This window comes from Phocoena phocoena, chromosome 3, assembly GCF_963924675.1.
Source record: "Phocoena phocoena chromosome 3, mPhoPho1.1, whole genome shotgun sequence".
In the NCBI taxonomy this organism is placed as follows: domain Eukaryota; kingdom Metazoa; phylum Chordata; class Mammalia; order Artiodactyla; family Phocoenidae; genus Phocoena; species Phocoena phocoena.
This window is the reverse complement of record NC_089221.1, coordinates 106,745,970-106,766,375: the sequence shown is the minus strand read 5'-3', so window position 1 is coordinate 106,766,375 and position 20,406 is coordinate 106,745,970. Positions and strand designations below refer to the sequence as shown.

The 20,406-nt window shown below is 35.8% G+C and overlaps 1 protein-coding gene across 3 annotated transcripts in view; it reads right to left on the bottom strand.

The window, feature by feature from the left end:
- The window catches only part of SLC12A2 (solute carrier family 12 member 2), a 106,764-nt gene that overhangs the window by 68,208 nt on the left and 18,150 nt on the right, over positions 1-20,406 (bottom strand). For all 3 annotated transcript variants that reach the window (XM_065875286.1, XM_065875285.1, XM_065875287.1), the window contains exons 2-4: positions 10,315-10,434; positions 9,014-9,089; positions 8,612-8,707 (exon numbers count right to left, since the gene is read on the bottom strand). In XM_065875286.1, the coding sequence (XP_065731358.1) occupies positions 8,612-8,707; positions 9,014-9,089; positions 10,315-10,434 (292 nt within the window). The remainder of the gene's footprint in view (positions 1-8,611; positions 8,708-9,013; positions 9,090-10,314; positions 10,435-20,406) is intronic.

Here is a 20,406-nt window from a genome sequence, read left to right as displayed (position 1 = left end):
AACTGGCATAAGAGAATAAACAAACAAATCAGTGGAACAGGATACAATACGGACAATACACAGAAAACTGATCTTTCAACCACAGTACCAAAACTAATTCAACATGGAATAGACAGTTGGTTGACAAATGGTGCTGGAAGAAGTGGCTATCTATATGGGGGGATAAGAGTAGGGGAGAGAAGAACAATCTCTGTCTCACATAATGTGAGGCTATCCATAGTTAAAAAGCTAAAAACAAACTATAAAGATTCTAGGGGAAAACATAGGGAAATATCATCATGATCTTGGGATAAGCAAAGATTTCAAGACAGAACAATAAAAGCACTAGTCAATAAATTAAATAGACAGATAAATAAATCTGAGAATCTGGGCTTCCTCAAAATGGTAAACGTTTCCTCTTCAAAAGACATGATTTAGAAAACGATAAAAAAAGATGATGCAAGTCACACACTAGGAAAAATATACACAATACACGTTAGACATAAGACTTGTATCCAGAATATATTTTTTAAAACTCCTCCAAATCAGAAACAAAAAGATAACCCACTTTAAAAACTGGCCAAAGATATGAAAATATTACAAGATAAGATACACAAGTGGTCACAAGCACATGAAAAGATAATTATCATCATCATCATTCATCATCAGGGAAATGCAGTGGCGGTAAGACACTATTAAACCTCCATAAACACAGCTATAATTAGAAAGCTGTAACAAGTGTTGGCAAGAATGTGGAAAAACTGGTAGTCTCATAGATTGCTGATGGGAGTATAAAATGGTACGACCACTGTAGAAAAGCACTTGGCAGTTTCTTATAATTGAAAAGTATACCTACCCCATGAATCAAGAAGTCATTCCTAGGTAGTGTCCCAAAATGAACAAAAACATACAAAACCACAAAGACTTGTACAAGAATGTTCATGTCAGCTTATTCATAATAACCTCATACTAAAAAATAGCCCAAATGTCCATCAATAGGCACTAAATAAACACATTTTTTACTATTACAAATTTTATAGTGATAAAATGGAATACTACACAGTAACAAAAATGAAGAAACTACTAAAATGGATGTATTCCAAAGACATTATGTTAGGTGAAAGAGATGAGACATAAAAAGAGTACCTTCTATATAATCCAGCCTGGGCTACCAGTGAGGATCTGATTGTCAAGAAACTTTCCAGTGTGATGGAAATATTCCATGTTTTGATTGAGCTAGATGTTACGCAGGTTTACACGCTTATGAAAACTCACAGAACTGTAAACTTAAAATCTGTGCATTTCACTACATGTGAATTTTACTTCAATAATGCTTATTTAATAAGCTATAAATCAACTGTCAACAACTAACATTTTTTAAATTGTACCATAGTCAAAATGAGATAGGAAGTAATCATGTATGTTAGACTTCAAAAGGAGATTTTTGGAAAGGGGCATTATCAGATACAGCTTTCACGAATACTCACAACTGACTTCAACTCAAACTACATAGAACCTTTAAAGTAATATGCACAAAGATAAAAAACCCAAACAACTATACGCAGGAAGGTAGGAGCAGTATTTATTAAATTTTGACCAGGCACTCTGGATGTCCGTCTAATAACTATGCCACAAAACAGACATTTCTTAAACCACATGTGGCTCTTAAAAGTTCTCATCACAAAGAAAAAAAAATTTTTCCCTTTGGTATCTATAACAGATGATGGATGTTCACTAAACAATGTGGTAATTATTAAAATATATATAAGTCAAGTCATTTTATGCCCTATTAAACTTGTACAGTGTTGTATGTCAATTATATCCCAATAAAAATAAAAATAAATCACACATGGCTCAACAGCACCATATGGCTCTATGTGCTAAGGTGGACTAAATGTTTCATATTAATGTGAAAAATATTTGAATTTTTAGAAACACTAACAAACCTGTTCAACTCCAAGTTAATTTCTTTTGGACTATTTAATCTTCATTTATTGTAACTAATGCTCACTCTTAGACAAAAGTTGGACAACAAATCTTACTGTCCATTGTGATGCTGAAAAATCACAGCAAGCATGTGGCCTAGGACATCCTCAGTGACTCAAGGTTGTGGGTAACAATCTCTGAACAAAACCAAACTCTGACACACATTTTCTATCAAAATGAATTTCTTTCGAAGAGTAGCTTGAAGGCCATTCAATTTAAAATACAAACTACAACTACGAGGTAGAAAAATGAACACATTTAAAATTTAATAAAGTCTGAAAGGTAATAAGCTCCAGTTTTAAACAGTTTTGTGAAGTGACAATGTGATGGTTAATTTTATGTGTCAATCTGGCTGGGCCCTAGAGCCCAGATATGTGGTCAAACATTATTCTAGATGTTTCTGTGAGGGTGCTGGGCTGAGATTTACATATAAATTGATGGACTATGAGTAAAGCAGATTGCCCTCCATAATTTGTGTGAGCCTCATTCAATCAGCTGAAGGCCTAAATAGAACGAAGACAGACATCCCCTCTCCAACAAAAGAGAACTCTATAGTAGATAAGCCTTCACATGTGAACTCAGGCCATTCCTGGATATTCAGCCTGATGGCCTTCAGATTAAACTGAAGCATCAGCTCATTCCTGAGTCCTCAGACTGCTGGTTCACTCTTGAATATTTTGGGCTTCCCAGCCTCTGCAATCACATAACTCAACTCCTTCCAATAATTCTTTCTACCTATGTCCACTTCCTATTGGTTCCGTTTCTCTGGAGAACCCAGACTAATACATACATGATACAAGGTAAAATGCGAATCATACCAACAAAGGTCTTGTATACAAAATATATAAAGAACTCAAAACTCAATAGTAGGAAACCACAATAAAATAAACTCAATAAATACCCTCCAAAACACTGGGCAAAAGATTTGAGTATAGAAAGAAAACTATTCAGCAATTACTCTTCAGAGTTCATCTGGTATGATTAGCAAATACTCCAGAATCCTTTATTTGTCAGAGCAGTAAGCTACCTACTTCTGTACACTCACTTAACAGTCTATTCAAAGACACCTTGTATAAAATTCTGAGGAACAACTTTAGGAATGCTATGGGGTGATGATGGATCCAAATGGATTCAACATCCATTTTAGTTATTGTTCTAGGAAATATATCCTAATACCCTGGTTAACAAATACACAACAAGGAATCTGCCTGTTAACATTCAGTAAATTTCCTCTATTCCGTTGCCATTATGAAGCCATACAGGAAAAGGCCAAGTGACAAACATGCAATCTTCAGACCATAATTCGGTACTATGTTATCATTGTGACTGATCACTTGAATACGTTAAACTTTAAAATCAAAGACATGTAGCTCTAATTCTGCAGCAGACAATTTGGGAACCAAGTTAAAGTATTTTGAATCATTAAAGACTGGCAAAATTGAAAGGTCACCAAATGAGTCAAAGAGAAAACCCAAGCCAAATTATTTACAATTACTTGCCAGATTCACGTTTGAGTTACTTGTGGTGCATAAGTAGTGCTTTACTGAACTGAAAACACAATGTTTATGTTTAAGTCCAATAACTCATAATATAAGTTATAGAACTGCTTTTATTTTTTATTCTTTTTTTTTTTTTTTTTTGGCCATGCGGCATCTTAATTTCCCCAACCAGGAATCGAACCAGTGGAAGTAAGGAGTCCTAACCAGTGGACCGCCAGGGAAGTCCCAACTGTTATAGAACTGCTTTTTACAGCTTCTTCAAACATTTCACTGATCTGAAAAACTACAATTTGAAATAATTTAGCAATAAAAGGAAAGAACTATAGAGCTGAAATCTAATTTACAACTCCTTGGTTGGTAATGATAGGAACTGATAAAGTTATACAATGGGCTAAACAAAAAAATCTGACAATCAATGATAATCTGATTTTTTACCAATACAGAGAGTACTTTCTGTCACTTACAAGATGTGAAAAATGTTAATTTTTCCTCACTTCCAATGGTTTGGCTTTACCTATATACAAAAGTGAGGAGGTCAATTATTTCAGAGAGAAGAAAAAGATACCAGTATGTGAAGGTAATTCTGACATATTGCAGACATTTTTAAAAGGTTTACCAGTAGAATTTGCATAAAATTAAATTTTGTTTAAAAAAAGGCTGTTTCATTTTTGCATAATGCAACATCAATGTTGTATGACATCAGACAATGTATTTCAAAGACCATGGTACCATGCCTAGCAGTTAGATCTCAAAAAATAACTGTCACTATTATCTGAACATAAGCTCCAAGAAAATAGGGTCTTGTCTGGCTTGCATTGTTACAAACCCAGTGCCTGACACAAAGTGCTCAACAATTATCTGTTGATTGACTGAAATACAAGGAATATAAAAATTTGATCTTAGTCACTTATGCAGATTTCTATTGACTTTAGATTCTCAGAACTGCCCATCACAAATTTGATGTAGCCTGGGCTTTTATGTGAAAGTGTACTAACCTCTGTTTTTAATACTCCAAACCAGAAAGTGGTTGAAGAACTGTTCCCTTCTATTGCTCAGTTCACATAATACACTATAATCCAGAAGCAGAATTTACATTTCCATCTTATAAAAGGTTGCCTGTGGTTGTCCTCTATTTCACAGATGAGTTGATATTCAGAGGTTAATTATCTGAGAACAGAAGAGACTCTGGTCTGTGAAATCTAGGAAATGCAGACCTGAGTGACAGTGGCTGCTGGCCAGCGCCATGTAAGTTGCAGAACCTGTTGCACACGGTCCAAGGAAATTCTGTAAAATCCAAGATCTCAAGGACACTGGGAGGATTTGCAGAACCGGAAAGAGCTCTGGGCTCCCAGGTGCAACAATCTGTAGTGCCTGAATATGTGTGCTAGGGCAGGGAGTATGCCAGTGACTCCATCAGCTAGTTGCTGGTGCTAGTTTTATTCTGTAGAGGCAGAGGACCTAGGGGATGGTTCTCTAACCTGCCACCAGTAGCTTTAAATAGCAACCCCCCATATTACTATAGTCTAATCAAGACTGAAACGCAGAATCTTGTATTTTCTAAGTTTTTACTTTTTTTCCCAGAAACCCTGAATATTTCCACATTATTTTTATCCTAGACTTCATAATCGGACACTATTACATTTGTTCACAAGTTGACAGTTAATTTATATTTTTTAAAAAACTACACTTTTCTAGATTGGTACCTGTTTAATCTCTAAAATGTACTGTTAAAGCCAACGTTAAGGCTATTTAGTAACATTAAATAGCTGTGGCATAAATCACACAACACTAGGAAAAGTACACATTTCACACACTTACATGGAGTTGGAAGTACATATACCTCACAAAACAAGAATAAAATATTATTCAGTGTTAATATAAAAATACATGTCATAATTCAGTTAAGAGTCAAGATAAATAAAACAAATTAAAACGTCAAGCACTACCTCAAAATAGTTCTTAAATTAATAACTACACACACAAGTTTACAAAAGGGCTCTTAAGACAGAAATTAGCAGCCACAACCTCTCAGCAATATTTTGAGTAAAATACTTCCTTGTTAATGCCCTTAATAGTCAACTTTCAGTCCACAGAAAATTAAGATGGATCTCCAGACATCTCTGTTCCCGCAGTATCCCTCCATTTCTCCTAAGTCTTTGCACCCTGACCCTCCAGATAGCTCTAGCTCTACTGCTCTCCTCTTACGCAGCCCTTTCAAGGAAGGAAGTCAAATAAAGTCCTCAGTGGTTGGGCTAGAGGGCATCCAATGCAGGCACCCTAGGTCCCATATTACTAAAAGATAAAAAGCTTATTGTGAAGAACAGCAAATAAACTGCATCTATACATTAAGTCTCTTAAAGTTTGTTTTAAACCATAATTACCTCTCTCTGTTTTTTGCTCCTTGGAAAGTTTTATTGAACAAGGATTCCTTGTTCCAGAGAGATTCCTAGTCTGGCATTTGCTGTCGTCATCCTACAGTGTCATTTAGTAAGTTCCTCTCTCCCCTGAATACTCTATGCTTCCTGAAGCTATAGGCATGATGTGATTCATATTCGATATTTCACAGGTAGTCTTATTAAGTAAAACATTTACAAAGTTGGAATATTCCCTTTTCTTCTTCACTTATTTTGTAGAAAAATTACCCAAAGGATAAATCTCTTATCAATTTTTTGCTTACAATGAGTTCAGGTAAGGAGTTTTCACTCAGAAAACTTGATTCACACTAGATTCTTTATCAGTTTTCAAAGTAAGTTTTAGTTCTCTAGCATTCTTCAAAGGTGAAAATGACATTTTTGTGTGTGTGTGGTGTCTGTGAACCTAGGGATTTTATGTTTTCATTTAAATCAGTTACTATTAGTAGTAGTATTGCTGTTCTATCCAAATTTAAGTCAGTGTTAGTTTCTTCAAGTTGGCTCCTTGGTCCTTTTGACATGAAACAAAGTAGGCTTTGTTACCTTCTTTACTTTTTGATGTGAAAAGATGTCTAGACTTCTCTAGTACATTTCCTATCCAGATCTGGAATCAATGCTTTCTCCAAGGTTCCCTGGTTCCTTTGAATGGAAATACACAATGTGGGCACTAAGGGTGTTCACTGATACTGGGCTGGTCATTTGTTACAGGTGATATTTGTGGACAGAGCTAAGAAATATATACTTTTGGGATAAAATGTGTGAGTCATACTGATACTTTCAATTTAGAACCATGAATACAGAATACAATGTAATCTCACCAGTTTTATACCTATATCTACTTTCTCCCTTGTGGAAATAGCGTTTTTCCAAGAAACCAAAATAAATCCTGTTAGGGATCTCCAAGTCTACAAAGCAGATGGAGAGAAGACACAGGGGTTTACATTTATTGCAAGAATCTCCGGGAACTTTCACTGCAGACGATGCAGCTCATTTATTATTCTATAAAGGATTAGCCAGCTTTCTAACATCACTAACTGATCTAAGGGAAAAATCAATGCCTTCTAGCAAAGCTTCAAAGCATTTCGTCACTTCTTTAAATTAATGGCTTTCTCTTTTTCTATAGGTTTCATTATTTCAGCAAATGTATTTACTTTGTCATTTATGAACAAATGATAACAGAAGAATTCCAAATTGTATAATCCAATTTTTTTTTCTCTGTAGTTAGTTACTCTCTGCGAACTATCATTTTGAGGGAACTCAGGCAAAACTGCAACAACATATGGTACTTTGCTGGGACACATCTTCATGCACTCCATATTCTCATACTTCCTTGGTGTCCAGGACAGAAAACTAGATACAAGTCTCTGAGGTATTCATAAAAATATATGAAAACTACTGGTAGTATTGAAACATGAAATGGCTTTTTAGTCACAACGCAGGAAAATCTATACTTTCCTTAAGTTTGCACTCACACAGAGAACAGAATGGGGTTTGTGCTGACAGTGGGTCCATGCCCCACTCCCCTTGAGGCTTACAACCTAGATTTGAAGGGCTGAAGACAAGGAGAAATTTGATGATGATTTGCTGGTCCTCTCAAATACCTAACACAGCATCCCATTTCTCCCCCTATGTCCATTCCCCAATAGCAGCAGAATGAAATGAAGCATGGAGCACCCAGTTACATAAGAAACCAAGAATCTCTCAGCACTGTCTGATCAATTGTTGGACATAACCACATCTTGGACCCCAATCTGCTCAACCCGGATTCACGTACATATAAAACTTCAGCCAGCGGTGATGCATGCTCAGCACAGTCATAACTATAGATGTGAGCTACCAGCTTCCCTTAGGGCCATAGTGATCTGAATTCTCTGGTATATAAAAAAATATGAAGACGACTGGGGAAAAATGAAAAGCTCAATCCAGTTCTCTTTCTCCAAGTACTAATGCAGAAAAAGCAGAAATTGCATGTATATAATGTCAAATACAGATCTGCAAAATAGTTGAGGCAGACGGAACAGGTAGATTCTTTTCTCACTTGATCTGCTATGATGAATTTACAGAAGCTGGTATACATTTTCTCTTCTTTCTCTTAGGATCTTCCTCTCACTCCTCCAGCTGAATGATGAGTTTTTGTTTGGAAAATGGATTTCTTTTCTTCTTGTTCTCAGGGGTCCCAAGGCCATTCTCCTGGTGTCCTGGGTGTTCTCCCTGGGAAGAGTAAAACCTCACAAGGCAGGTCTTGTGGGCTCCAATAAAATAGGCCTCAGGGTACCCAGAGAAGAGAGCTAGAGTTGAGGGCATGGATTCAGAGTCCCAGGTGTAACTCACACAAGCTATTAGACCATGAGGACAGAACTCTGCCTAAGTTTCCTTCAGTGGGGAAGGAACACCTGTACAATACTGACCAAATGCAGGATGTACACCACTGATCCAAGGGCTGAAGCCTGGGAGAAGGCAACAAGGGGTGCCTTGGTGGAGAAGAAACCCAGTTAGAAGCTCCATTCTTGTTACCAAACACACTGAACAATCTGAAGCATACATGTTTGTGTATGGATCAATTTAAAATTTTATATTCAAAATATTAGTTAAAAAGTACTTGATAGCAACTTTCTTGCCTATATAGAACCGGATATGTTGCTTCTTTAAGGTAAAAAATAACTAGAGATATTTTAAAATCTCAATTCATTTAGTGTCAGTAATCCAATGCTGATGATGTAAAAAGACTGAATTTACCTCCTCGTACAAATCCATTAGTAGCTATTGCCGAAGTGGACAATCCTGTGATAGTTGTCACAACAGTGGCCATTATTATTACAAGGACTGACAGACCTTTAGCGAAAAAGAAAAGAGACTTGAGAATACTTACACTCTCATTTAAACCTGCCACATCTAGAACTGGTTAGTCTAAGTATACTGAATTTACATTACAACCTATAAATTATCTTACTTTTATCTCATATTAGATCAAATCAGAATTATGAAAAAAGTGACATTAAGACAACAGTCTGATACAAAGGAGAACATAATGTAGAATGATTCCAACTGCTTGAATTCTATGAGGTTCAGACTACACATGCACACAGCCCTTTCCCTATTCATTCTCAAATGAATCAAGCAGTATGTCACTTCACTTACCTATTCCAGCTTGACCCACAATCCATGACAATCTAATAAAGAGCATTACTCCCCAAATGTTTAACATACATCGTACCTAGAAAAAGAGGCCAAGTCACAGATGAAAAGTAATTAAATACACAGTAAATGCTAAACTAGCCAATAGTAGGATAACATACATTTTAAACTATAGAAGGTCCTTTCAAATCTCTTATCCCACCCTTTAACAGTTTTTTTTTAAAGAGCTTTATTGAGAGCTTAAATGTGAGCTAATTAAAGTATAATGTAATATACGAGTATATGTGGGTGTATGTACTTTATACACACACATTTATCTGAAGCAGCAGAAGCAAAAGAACAAGAAAGGCACAAGGAATATTTTAAGACTTCAGCCCTAAAAAAAGGAGTTTACGTTCCCCCTTATCAATGCAAGTCAGTTTTTTACTTATTCTTTTATAACGTCTTCACTTCATGATTTCTACAGCAGATTTAAGTATTATGTAATATCTGTCAACACAAAATGACAACTGTTCACACATATTTCGAAAACCTACTCTTTGTAAGACAGCATCCTCAATTTATTTTTACTTTTATTTATTATGCTCGTACATAGAATACAGCCTTCCAAAATAGGAAAATCTAAGAATAGGCAAACAATACAACTCAGAGCTTAAAATACACTCTACTGATTAGACAATAAAATCACTACTAGAACTGGTATTTTTCCCTCTACTTCTCCCCTAAATGTCAATACAACTCTATATTAGTGCTTCCAAAGTCCCAATGAGACTCTCTACTCCAGTCAGATCCTTAGTGCCTATTTAAACACAGAAAAAGAAAGTAAATCTGAACCTTAATCACCTAAACCTGTCTACTGAAGTGATCCCAACACTTACGTCTCCTTTATTCTGTTGCTTGTTAACATCTATACATTTCTCTTCAAAAGACAATACAGTAGCAGGAAAGGAAGCAGGCACACTTCAGCTATATTACCTGCCCAGCTTTCTTGATTGCGTTGCTCTCATCAATTTAATAGCTTCATACTTAATTTTTTAAAAGTGACAATATGTGAGATTCAGAAGAGGTTATAAAATATAACTTAGAAGTAATCAAATATAATTTGATTAAATTAATAAATATATTTACTTCACTGAATTTAATACCCACAAGGAAAGGAGGTGCAAGTATTAATTTGGTCCTCCATAACAATCAGATAAAACCGTTTAAAAAAGAGAAAGCATTATCTCGAGAATGATGATATTAGGAAGATTGTATAATAAACAGAAATGTGTAACTCTAAAATTAAGTCTATAGGTACATACTAGCACACCCTTGATCCAGCCAAACTTCACAACTCCTTTACTTTCCGCGGTATATGTGACCACAGCCTCTCGGGTTGGTGTACTTTCTTCCCCGTTTGCAAAGCCATCCTCAAAAGGTTCCTGGTTATAAGAGGAAATGTGAATTATGCTTAAGAATTATTTAAAATTTAAAATTACCTGATAAAAACAAACATCACTAAGTACACTTAGTGTATTTACAAGAATCAAGGGTTTCTGAATATTTTACCTAAGGACTGAGTTTTAAAAATTTAATTATCATGAAACCCATTTTAATAATTTAAACTTTTAATTACATTTTGCTGGTATCTGGAGAACACAAAAAATACTATTTGCTAAGTATAGGCTAACCAGGTCAGTCAATTCAGACCTTGTCTCTCCAACCACAACTTTATATTACCTGGATGCCACCCTTCCCCTATCTGGACTTTCAGTGTTAACAATATAAAACTCCTCTTCGTCACCAGTGAACAGTTTTCCCTTTATAGTCTCTGACAGCGGCACTCCGTGGATCCCAAGATTCACCCCTAACTCCTGCCTTTACTCACTCCTGAGTTCAGTCACTCAGCACTCTTCATTCTTTCCTTTCTAATTTTTCTCAGATTCAGACGTGAACTGGTTGACACAATGCATTTTCACTAGTGTCTCCTTCTAAGGCTTTTATGTTTCATGTCTGATTCTATAATTCTTAGTTTTTCTTCTTTATATTCTCTTTCCTTCTCTCCATGGCTCTCAACTTTTGTTCAGTCCCAACACACCCAAGGCACATGACAAACTTCCAAACCAGTGGCAGTGCCTTAAACAGATCATGAAGGGTGGAAGGGTGCTGGGAAATAGAAAATGTTCTAGATCTAGAATCCTGTCCCTAACACTAGCCCCATAGTTCTTCCTCTACCCATATCTCAACAGCAGGGAACAAAGTACAGCTATATTTCAAACATTCAGTCTTTAAATGAAAAAGAGCCAACTAAATTATCATTTAATCCTGAACACTGTGATCTAGATTTCCTACAATACTTTTTTAAGAAATCATTTTCAGTGGTTATACCCTCTACTGAATTCTGAATATAATTTTTTTCATAGAAATGAGCTGCAGCAAGTTCTGTGTTACAACAGAGAAGAAACTATGTAATAGTCCAAACTTCCTTTTTTTCTTTGACTTCTGTTAGCCAAGTAGACTCATTTAATTCCCTTAATGCATTATTGCTATATGGCCTTTCAAAGTGCTGTCAACCTAGATCAGCTCCTATATTCCATATTTTTATAATGTACTTACTGCAAATTCTTAGATTTTTAAGCAATAAACAGTATAATAAGTCAGATGCAGTAATTTCTTTAAGTATATTTTTCTGAAATTATTTTACCTAGGCTCTTCTAAATAATCAAATTTTAAACTAATCTCCACGTTTACGCTAAAAGACATAGCTATAACTTCAACTACATGAAATACATGGAAAATAACTCATTTTAATATTACTAAGAACTTAAAAATTAACTTTAATGTTGACTAATTCTGACAGCTCACAAACTTTTAAAAACAGATCCTGAGAAATAAATCATAATAATTTCCCTTACAGCACAGTTTCATAACTACTGTCTACTGTATCAAATGATTATTGTACTTTAAAAAGGATGCCCCAGGCTTATGGCATATAAGACACTTCATAAAAATTCTGTAATCACCCCAATCCTCTATACTTTTTAAAACAGCCTTACTGAGCTCTTATTCACATACTCACCCATTTAAAGTGCATATTTCAATGATTTTTAGTATATTCACAAAGTTGTACAATTATCACCACAGTCAATTTTAGAACATTTCCATCATCCCAAAAGAAGCTCCACGCCCGTGAGCAGTCACTCTCCATTTCCCCTTTTCTGAAGCTCCTGGCAATTACTTACTGACTTTCTATCTCTATGGATTTGCTCTTCTGATATTTCATATAAATGGAATAATGCAATCATACAACACGTGGCCTTTGTGTGCGGCTTCTTTTCCTCAGCATAACGTTTTCAAGGTTCATCCATGTTATAGTACATATCACTCTTTTTTATTGCCAAATAATATTCTGTTGTATGGATATATCCCATTTTAAAATCTGTTCATCAGCTGATGAACATTTGGGCCTATTCTACATTTTAGCTATTATGAATAACGTTGCTGTGAATATCTGTGCACAAGTTTTTGTGTAGACATGTGTTCTTCATTTACCTTGGGTATATACCTAGAATTTCTGGGCCATGAAATAGTTTTTGCAATGACTATTTCTGGTTGTCTTTCCCACCTCTTCTTTTGTATCAGTCTGCAGACTCTCACTCCTCATTTTAGTCCATGTGTCTATTTTTATCCCTCTTTTGTGCTTAGAATTTGGTATAAACATGGAAACCAGTAATAGTTAAACGTGTGAGAAATACGTACAAACAGGAAAAAATCTAATCAGGGGCCTGTGTAGCTTAGCAACCCACTTTGGCTTTACGTCCACTGTTGTTTATGTTCTATACAGTAGGACATCACTGATGAATTCCCCCAATGCTGCCCCCAAAAAAGAAAAAAAAGAGAATTGATGGCTCAACTGTTCAATTATTCAAATAAAGCCAGAACAAAAATGTTTGCCTATTAACTCAATCAACTTTAAAGTAGACAGAAGTTCCTTAGATTTCACTCTAGGATATTTGGTGCTCTTCAGTTATAAAATAACATAAAATATTACATAACCTGCAAGTATTACAGGAAAATATAATGCCTATAATAATACACAAGAAAATACAATGCCTATAATTATACACAGAGAGATATTTCTATTCCCATCTCTATTAAAAGAAAACTAAAGATGTGTGTACTTAATAGGCTACTTTCTCCAAGGCTAAATTCTGATGTGCATGTCTTTTTAATAATTCAGAAGCAGGCAGGCGTCTTAATATTTTTGCTGTATTTATTAGAATTCCACCTGAAAACTGAAGATCTAGCAATAATTATACCAGTTTCCACAATACTATGAACAACTATATTCAAACAACACCGTAAGATTTTTCTGCATGTATAACATATTTTAAAACAAAAATGAATCCAAATAAAATTTAAGTTTAACTTCCTTATCATGTTCCAATAGCTCTATTTTAAAAAGTGTTATTAATCTTTAAAATACAATTCAAAAATTAAAATCAATTGAGTATGTTATTTTTTATATTTCAATCAACAGATTTAAGTTAAATAAAATTGGGTTTATATTTATTTCCTGAAATAACAGGAAACCAAGGTAGAATACATTTTGTTTCTATAAATACATTAGTTTCAGAGAAATAAGGAAATTGTTGAGTATGGCGTTTTATCTACACACACAAACACACACACACACAAAATACTGTATTCAAATCTTATTACCAGGAAAATTTCACATATACAATTATGAACTATAAATTATACTGATAGAAAAGTACATAAATAAAATCTTCAATCTACCTACCATTTTCAGAGAAATGAAGGGTTTGTGTTTTTTACTGTTTTTCACATAATGAATACAATGTCAAAAATAACATGATTTTTTGGATAACACCATATTAAATGAGGTGGAACAAACTAATTTAAATTTATTTGGGGAAATAATCTTTCAAAAAGTAGCACTGTAAATCTGAGTCTACAAAGCAAGGATTAAGACTGGGCATGAGGGACTTCGCTGGTGGCGCAGTAGTTAAGAATCAGCCTGCCAATGCAGGGGACACGGGTTCGAGCCCTGGTACGGGAAGATCCCACATGCCGCGGAGCAACTAAGCCCGTGCACCACAACTACTTAGCCTGCGCTCTAAAGGCTCATGAGCCACAACTACTGAAGCCCACGCGCGTAGAGCCCGGGATCTGCAACAAGAGAAGCCACCACAATGAGAAGCCCGTGCACCGCAACGAAGAGTAGCCCTCGCTCGCCGCAACTAGAGAAAGCCCGTGCACAGCAACAAAGACCCAAAGCAGCCAAAAAATAAAAAAATAAAAAAAAATACTGGGCATGAGAACAAGAGTGGGGAAGAGAGGAAGAGACAGAGGAAACAATGGAAAACACGGAGAGGTAGACCCTCAGTAACTGGAAGGATTTCTTAATTTGAGGAGCCATGAAACAAAGAGTTCCACCAGGCTGTTAAAAAATTCATGACTGGAAATTAGGAGAGGGGCCAGGGATAAAGAGCTAGTGGGTGAAGCTATGGAAAAAGAATGAAAAGAGAAACTTTGGGAAAGAAAACCTGAGTAGCTGAGCATTTTTCTGAGAATACAGAAAACATAAGAATGAAAGGGAACTCTGGTTTCCATGGTCATCTATTTCTTTGCAGGGAGTAAAGGAGAATTTCTGCACTGTGGATACTCTCCCTTGTATATTCAAATTTCTACCTCAACTTGATCATTCTTTGTCCTCTAACCATAGTTATTTTTGCTGCACAGCACACACCCCACCTCCAAATGTCCAGCCAAACGTGCTGAAATACTACCCCACGTTCATCAATGCACACCAACCTGGCTTCACCATGCTACAACACTGGAATAGTTTTAAGACATCCAAGGACTTCTCTGCTACCAAATCTAATAAATCTAATGTACAGTTTTTAGTCCCTGTCTCAAAGGACTTTTGAAACAGCTCATGATACTGTTGACAACTCCCTCTTTCTTCAAACTTCTTTTGAAATACCACACTCTCTTAGCCTCTTCCACCCAGAAGTTAAATGGTAAGAGTCCTTTCAATACTTGGTCTTAGACCCATCTCTTTTTTTCACTCTGTTTCTCCTATGGTCATCTCACCAGACCTGTAGCTTTAAACACCATCTGTATGTGATAAGTAATAAGTGACGGCTCCCATACTTTTCCAGATCAGACCTCCCCTCTCAATATCAGCCCTGTGTGTAAAATACTGATGTTGCCACTTTTGTAGTTCATTACTTTTACTACTCCATTCTTACCAAATAAGAAAAAAGAAATTGTCAGTGTACTACAAACAACTTTCCTCTAAATGAAAAGGAGAGGGAAACAGTTTCTCTTTTTTGGATTAGTTTTTAATTCTTAAAGGTTTCAGTGGACACTTAAATATCAAAAAAGGTATCTGAACAGAAAGATAGTACGTTCTAGACTCACAGATTTAGAGAACGAACTTATGGTTACCCATGGGGGCGGGGGGAAGGGGAGGGGGGAGGGATGGATTGGAAATGTGGGAGTGACTTGTACACCCTGCTATATTTAAAACAGATAACCAACAAGGACCTACTGTATAGCACAAGGAACAGAGCTCAATATTCTGTAGTAACATAAATGGGAAACGAATTTGAAAAGAATAGATACATGTATAACTGGATCACTGTGCTATATGCCTGAAACTAACACAACATTGTTAATCAACTATGCTCCAATATAAAAATTTCTTAAATAAAATTTAAAAAAAAACTTTCCATCAAAAAAATTCTTAATAATTAAAATCCTTTATAATGTAAATTGATTTTAGATTTATTCTGCAATACACATCTTAAAATTTTAGTTTTTCAGTTTCCAATATCCAAAAATTAACTTGTTTTGAATTCACTGATTTAAATTACCCTTTACATATCAAAGGTCATAACTCATACTCTGCTTGACCTAAAAAAAAAATACAACTGAACACAAAGGCTAGACTTATTGATGATTTCTCAGTAAAAAAATTCTTAAAAATTCAAGCTATTGTTTCTTCCCTAACACCAGAATTTTCTTCAGTATTTTAGAGACAACCTAGGATGAAGACAGATTTTTTAAAGTGATGAACAATAAAGCTTTAGGAAAAAATACTTATCCAAGCTTTTAAAAAATTACAGTTAGAAACCTTAACACTGCTTTCACTGGCTCTGTAACCGAGAGTGCAGTATTGTCTTCTGTGTACATCCTCATCATGGGCACACCAACACACTTTTCATTGATAAATGCTTTAGGTACACATTACACTAAAATGTCAGTTATTTTCTTTCTTCAGACATCCCAGTTACTAAGTCCACAAGACTTTCATCTCACGTATACAAGGTAGTGTAGATGGTCTTTGTGACATCACTGGACAAGGATGTTAATACCCATGAAAGATGACTGTGCAGTGCTCACAATGATTTATGATCATGTTTTGTCCAAAGTTGAATTAAGGTGCTTATCATTGTACAAAGAAAAATCAAGACTGTCTAGACAGTGCAACTTTTGAGTACAGTTAGAATAAGACATATTTCTGGCAAAGCCTATTACCAAATATATTCATTTTTATACAAATTTATTCTCTTTTTTATAGTTAAACTGGTAAAGACTTGGCAAAAGTGTATCAGCTCAGCAATTTCAGGCCATAGTAGGCAAAAGACAGTAACCTACATAATTTTTTTAAAATTTGGGAGGAGGGTAAAATGTTTGGGTTTTTATTTTGTCTTACTGGTGTTTCAAAGAACAACTGAGCAAAGCTGTACCAAACTATCTCTTTAGGTCTATGGCTGCTACAATATTGTTTCCAGGTAGACTTAAGGATGCTCAAGTATGGACACTTTTTGAAGAGGGAAATGTACCAGTCCCTTAAAGTAACTTCTGTTATTTTTCTGTTACCTGAAGATTCTACAGTTGCAAAAAGCAGTTTCTGAGCATAAACCACAACCACATCCTTCCACTCATTCATTAAACAAATATTTATTAAGCAGTTTTATCAAGAACCATGCTAGGGAGTTTTCAGCCCTCCCAGAGTTGATATTTTTATAGTAGAGGCTAGAGATGACGGGTAGGTTTTCTATCTTCTATCCAGGGCATTTTCTACTATACCAAGAAGCCTCTATTAATTGTTTAATCCAGTTAAAAAAAGAAAAACAGAACAGTTGATGCCTCTTTTCAAGTCACAGCCTCTCTGTGACAGTTTCCTAATCTGTAAAATGGAGATAATAATCCCTGACCACCTGTACCATTTCCTTGGAGTCTCAAGACTGTAAATAAAGATCAATGTGTTACAGCCACATAAAGCAGCTGAGGTTTCTCGGGCTTGACTATCAAGCCAACTGATACAGCTTGATTATAATACAGCAATTTAAGTTTCAGTGCCATGTTAGAAATGTAAAAGTGTGACTCACAGTTACACACTTCAAAAGGATTAGTAGGAAAATTATTCCTAGATGGCCTGGCTTTTCAACGCCCAGCCACTTCTCAACAAGAACAAGATTACACACTCAGTTGACCCTATCAGAGCAAAGGCAGCATTTTCTTTTCCGTGAGGCTGTACATGCTCTCAGCGCCCAGTCAGTGTTGCTCCTGTGGCACCTGCTGGGAAGCTCAAACTCAAATATATTCATTTTTTATGAATGTTATAAAAAGGTCCTCCATGTTAATACGGAGGACCAAAACCCATGCCAGTGAGCATCCCTTAACTCCTCTTGCAACTAAGGGTCCTCCTCCTTTTGTCCCCACACTGCATCTCTGAAATATATCTTGATCATGTTTTATGGATCCATTATGAATCCATGCTTCTGTGTTAAGGTTCATTTATTTAGAGAAACAAAATTTTCTTTTTTTTTTTCTTTTTGGCTGTGTTGAGTCTTTGTTGCTGCGTGTGAGCTTTCTCTAGTTGTGGCGGGCGGGGGCTACTCTTCGTTGTGGTACATTGGCTTCTCACTGTGGTGACTTCTCTTGTTGCGGAGCACGGGCTCTAGGCACGCAGGCTCAGTACTTGTGGCTCGCGGGCTCTTGAGCGCAGGCTCAGTAGTTGTGGCGCACGGGCTCAGCTGCTCCGTGGCATGTGGGATCTTCCCGGACCAGGGCTTGAACCTGTGTCCCCTGCATTGGCAGGCAGATTCTTAACCACTGCACCACCGGGGAAGTCCATAGGGAAACAAAATTTTCTATTAGCATTATCTCTGCAACTAGAAAGTGGTTATTAAACTAATACATTAACTTACATAGTTAATGTGAGGATTGGGTAAGATAAGGTATTCGTTTACATTTAAAAAAAGCTAAAATTATTGAAGATGAAGAAAGCTGCAAAGGCATAAAGATATGAGATGGCTTTGTTTTTTCAATATAACAAAATTATATGTATTGGCTAATCATTTTCTGGCTGCCACAAAATATGCATCAAACAATCATTTACCCTGCCAAATGAAGACTAGGGAACTACACTGCATCCTAGCATTTTGACCTATGAAATAAAATTTGGATCCCAATCACAACTGATGTTACTTTTTACACAGTAAATCAACCTTACCAAATAATCTTAAGCAACAGAAAAAAAAAAAAAACTACCTCAACTGGAAAACAATGTTGTGGGGGGCAGATATATAGCTTATAAAATTTTGCATGCATTTAACAACTACTTATTTAGAAGATGTTATGTACAGGGTAGTAGCTATGGTAGAAATAAGAGAAATTTTTAAATATACAGAACTGTCTACCCTCATTCAAATTATCTGATTTCAAATTATTCTGGCAGACCATATCATCTAAATGCTAAAAATTTCTGTTAATTACAACTACCAAAAAGGTCACAAGTTCAACATGAAGGGTGATCACACATAAACAGAACTGAAACAATAATCCATTCCAGAAGTTTTAAATTCTCCCCAATTAGTATTTGTACTAAATGAAAAACAAGATGGAAAAGCCTATTTAGCAGTGTAACAATCTGCCTCTTCCATCTTTTTCTGAGCAATTCTCTTACTATTTCCTATAACTACAAACACACTTGGAAAATATAACAGGGAAAAGGATGATTTTTTTTTCTCCATGACTTTTAAGGAGTTTGACTCTGGATAAGAATTGATTTATAGGTTAGGCAATAATTTGGTTTTCCATATTTGGGGTAAGGTGAACCCTGGCATAGAATCCAACCCAATTCAAGTTTATTGTGATATACACCAGATTTTTTGTGCTAAGTAATATTGCAAGATACATCAAAACAGTAGTTTTTCTACTGTCAAGAAATAAAAGTTTCATACAAAATACAGTTGTACATAATCTAGGTTTGGCTATCCATTACTCATGGGGTAAAATAAGAATTCGTAGTATAGGAGGCCCTCATAATCTCTCCGGCTTCCTTTAATTACAGCCAACATTTACTGAAATACTACTGTGTTCCAGACACTTCCCTAAATGCTTTCATACCCTATTTCCCTGAACTGGCACATCTTTGAGAGACAGATCTAATCTCCACTTAACAAATGTGGGAACAGTCTTTTGACAGGTTAACTTACCCCAAACCGTGTAGCTATTAATGTGGCAATGCAGAGAATCTTCTAAATGGTAGAATTCCACATATTACAGGGAGCCAAGGTGAATTATTTTAAGTTACCTATTTTGGACAAGGAGACATTAGACAAATCGCCCAACTTAAGAAACTGTCCTGCTCAAACTTCCCAATTCCTCAGCTATTTTCACTCTTTACCTTGCTTCATCCTTCCCTCCTTCCTCTGCTTCCAAATCTACAGAAGCTAAGGATTTCTGACACAGTTCTCATAAAAATGACAGCAGAAGTTCTGCGCTGTGTATGACACCAGAGGGTATTTTTAAAAATCTCTTTGCTCTTTGTAGAAATTCCCCCAGCGTCTACAGTGTGTGCGAAACTCTTTGCCCTACAGGACTGTTACAGACAGCTGGATCAGACCTCCTACGGAGGAGAAACAATTGCTAGTGTACAGATATAACCCACCTGGAAGGCACGTAAAATGTTTAATATGAAATTGTGTCCTAAATAGAGTTATACGAGTTATTTAACTTTAGGAGCTTATTTGGAGGCTATGGTGGTAGACAGGGTAGTTAAAACAGACCAATAAATCATTCACTTTCTATGTTACCTAGAATTTTCTTTTTCCAATTAAAAACCAACATTAGCAGCGCAAGCTAGCAACTCCTTCTGATCAAATGCTCTTGGTCATACTAGGTTCCTTCTTCCCGTACATGCTTTACCATTGCAACCTCTTCACCCCTGGGTCCACTTACACGTCCATGCCCTTTCAGGAAGGCTTGAAAAAGAAAATTATCCACACAGAATCCTTGAGATTTGTCATCAATGTTTTATTACCACACATAGTAAGATTTGACATGATTAAAGAAAAAGTAAATATTAGTCT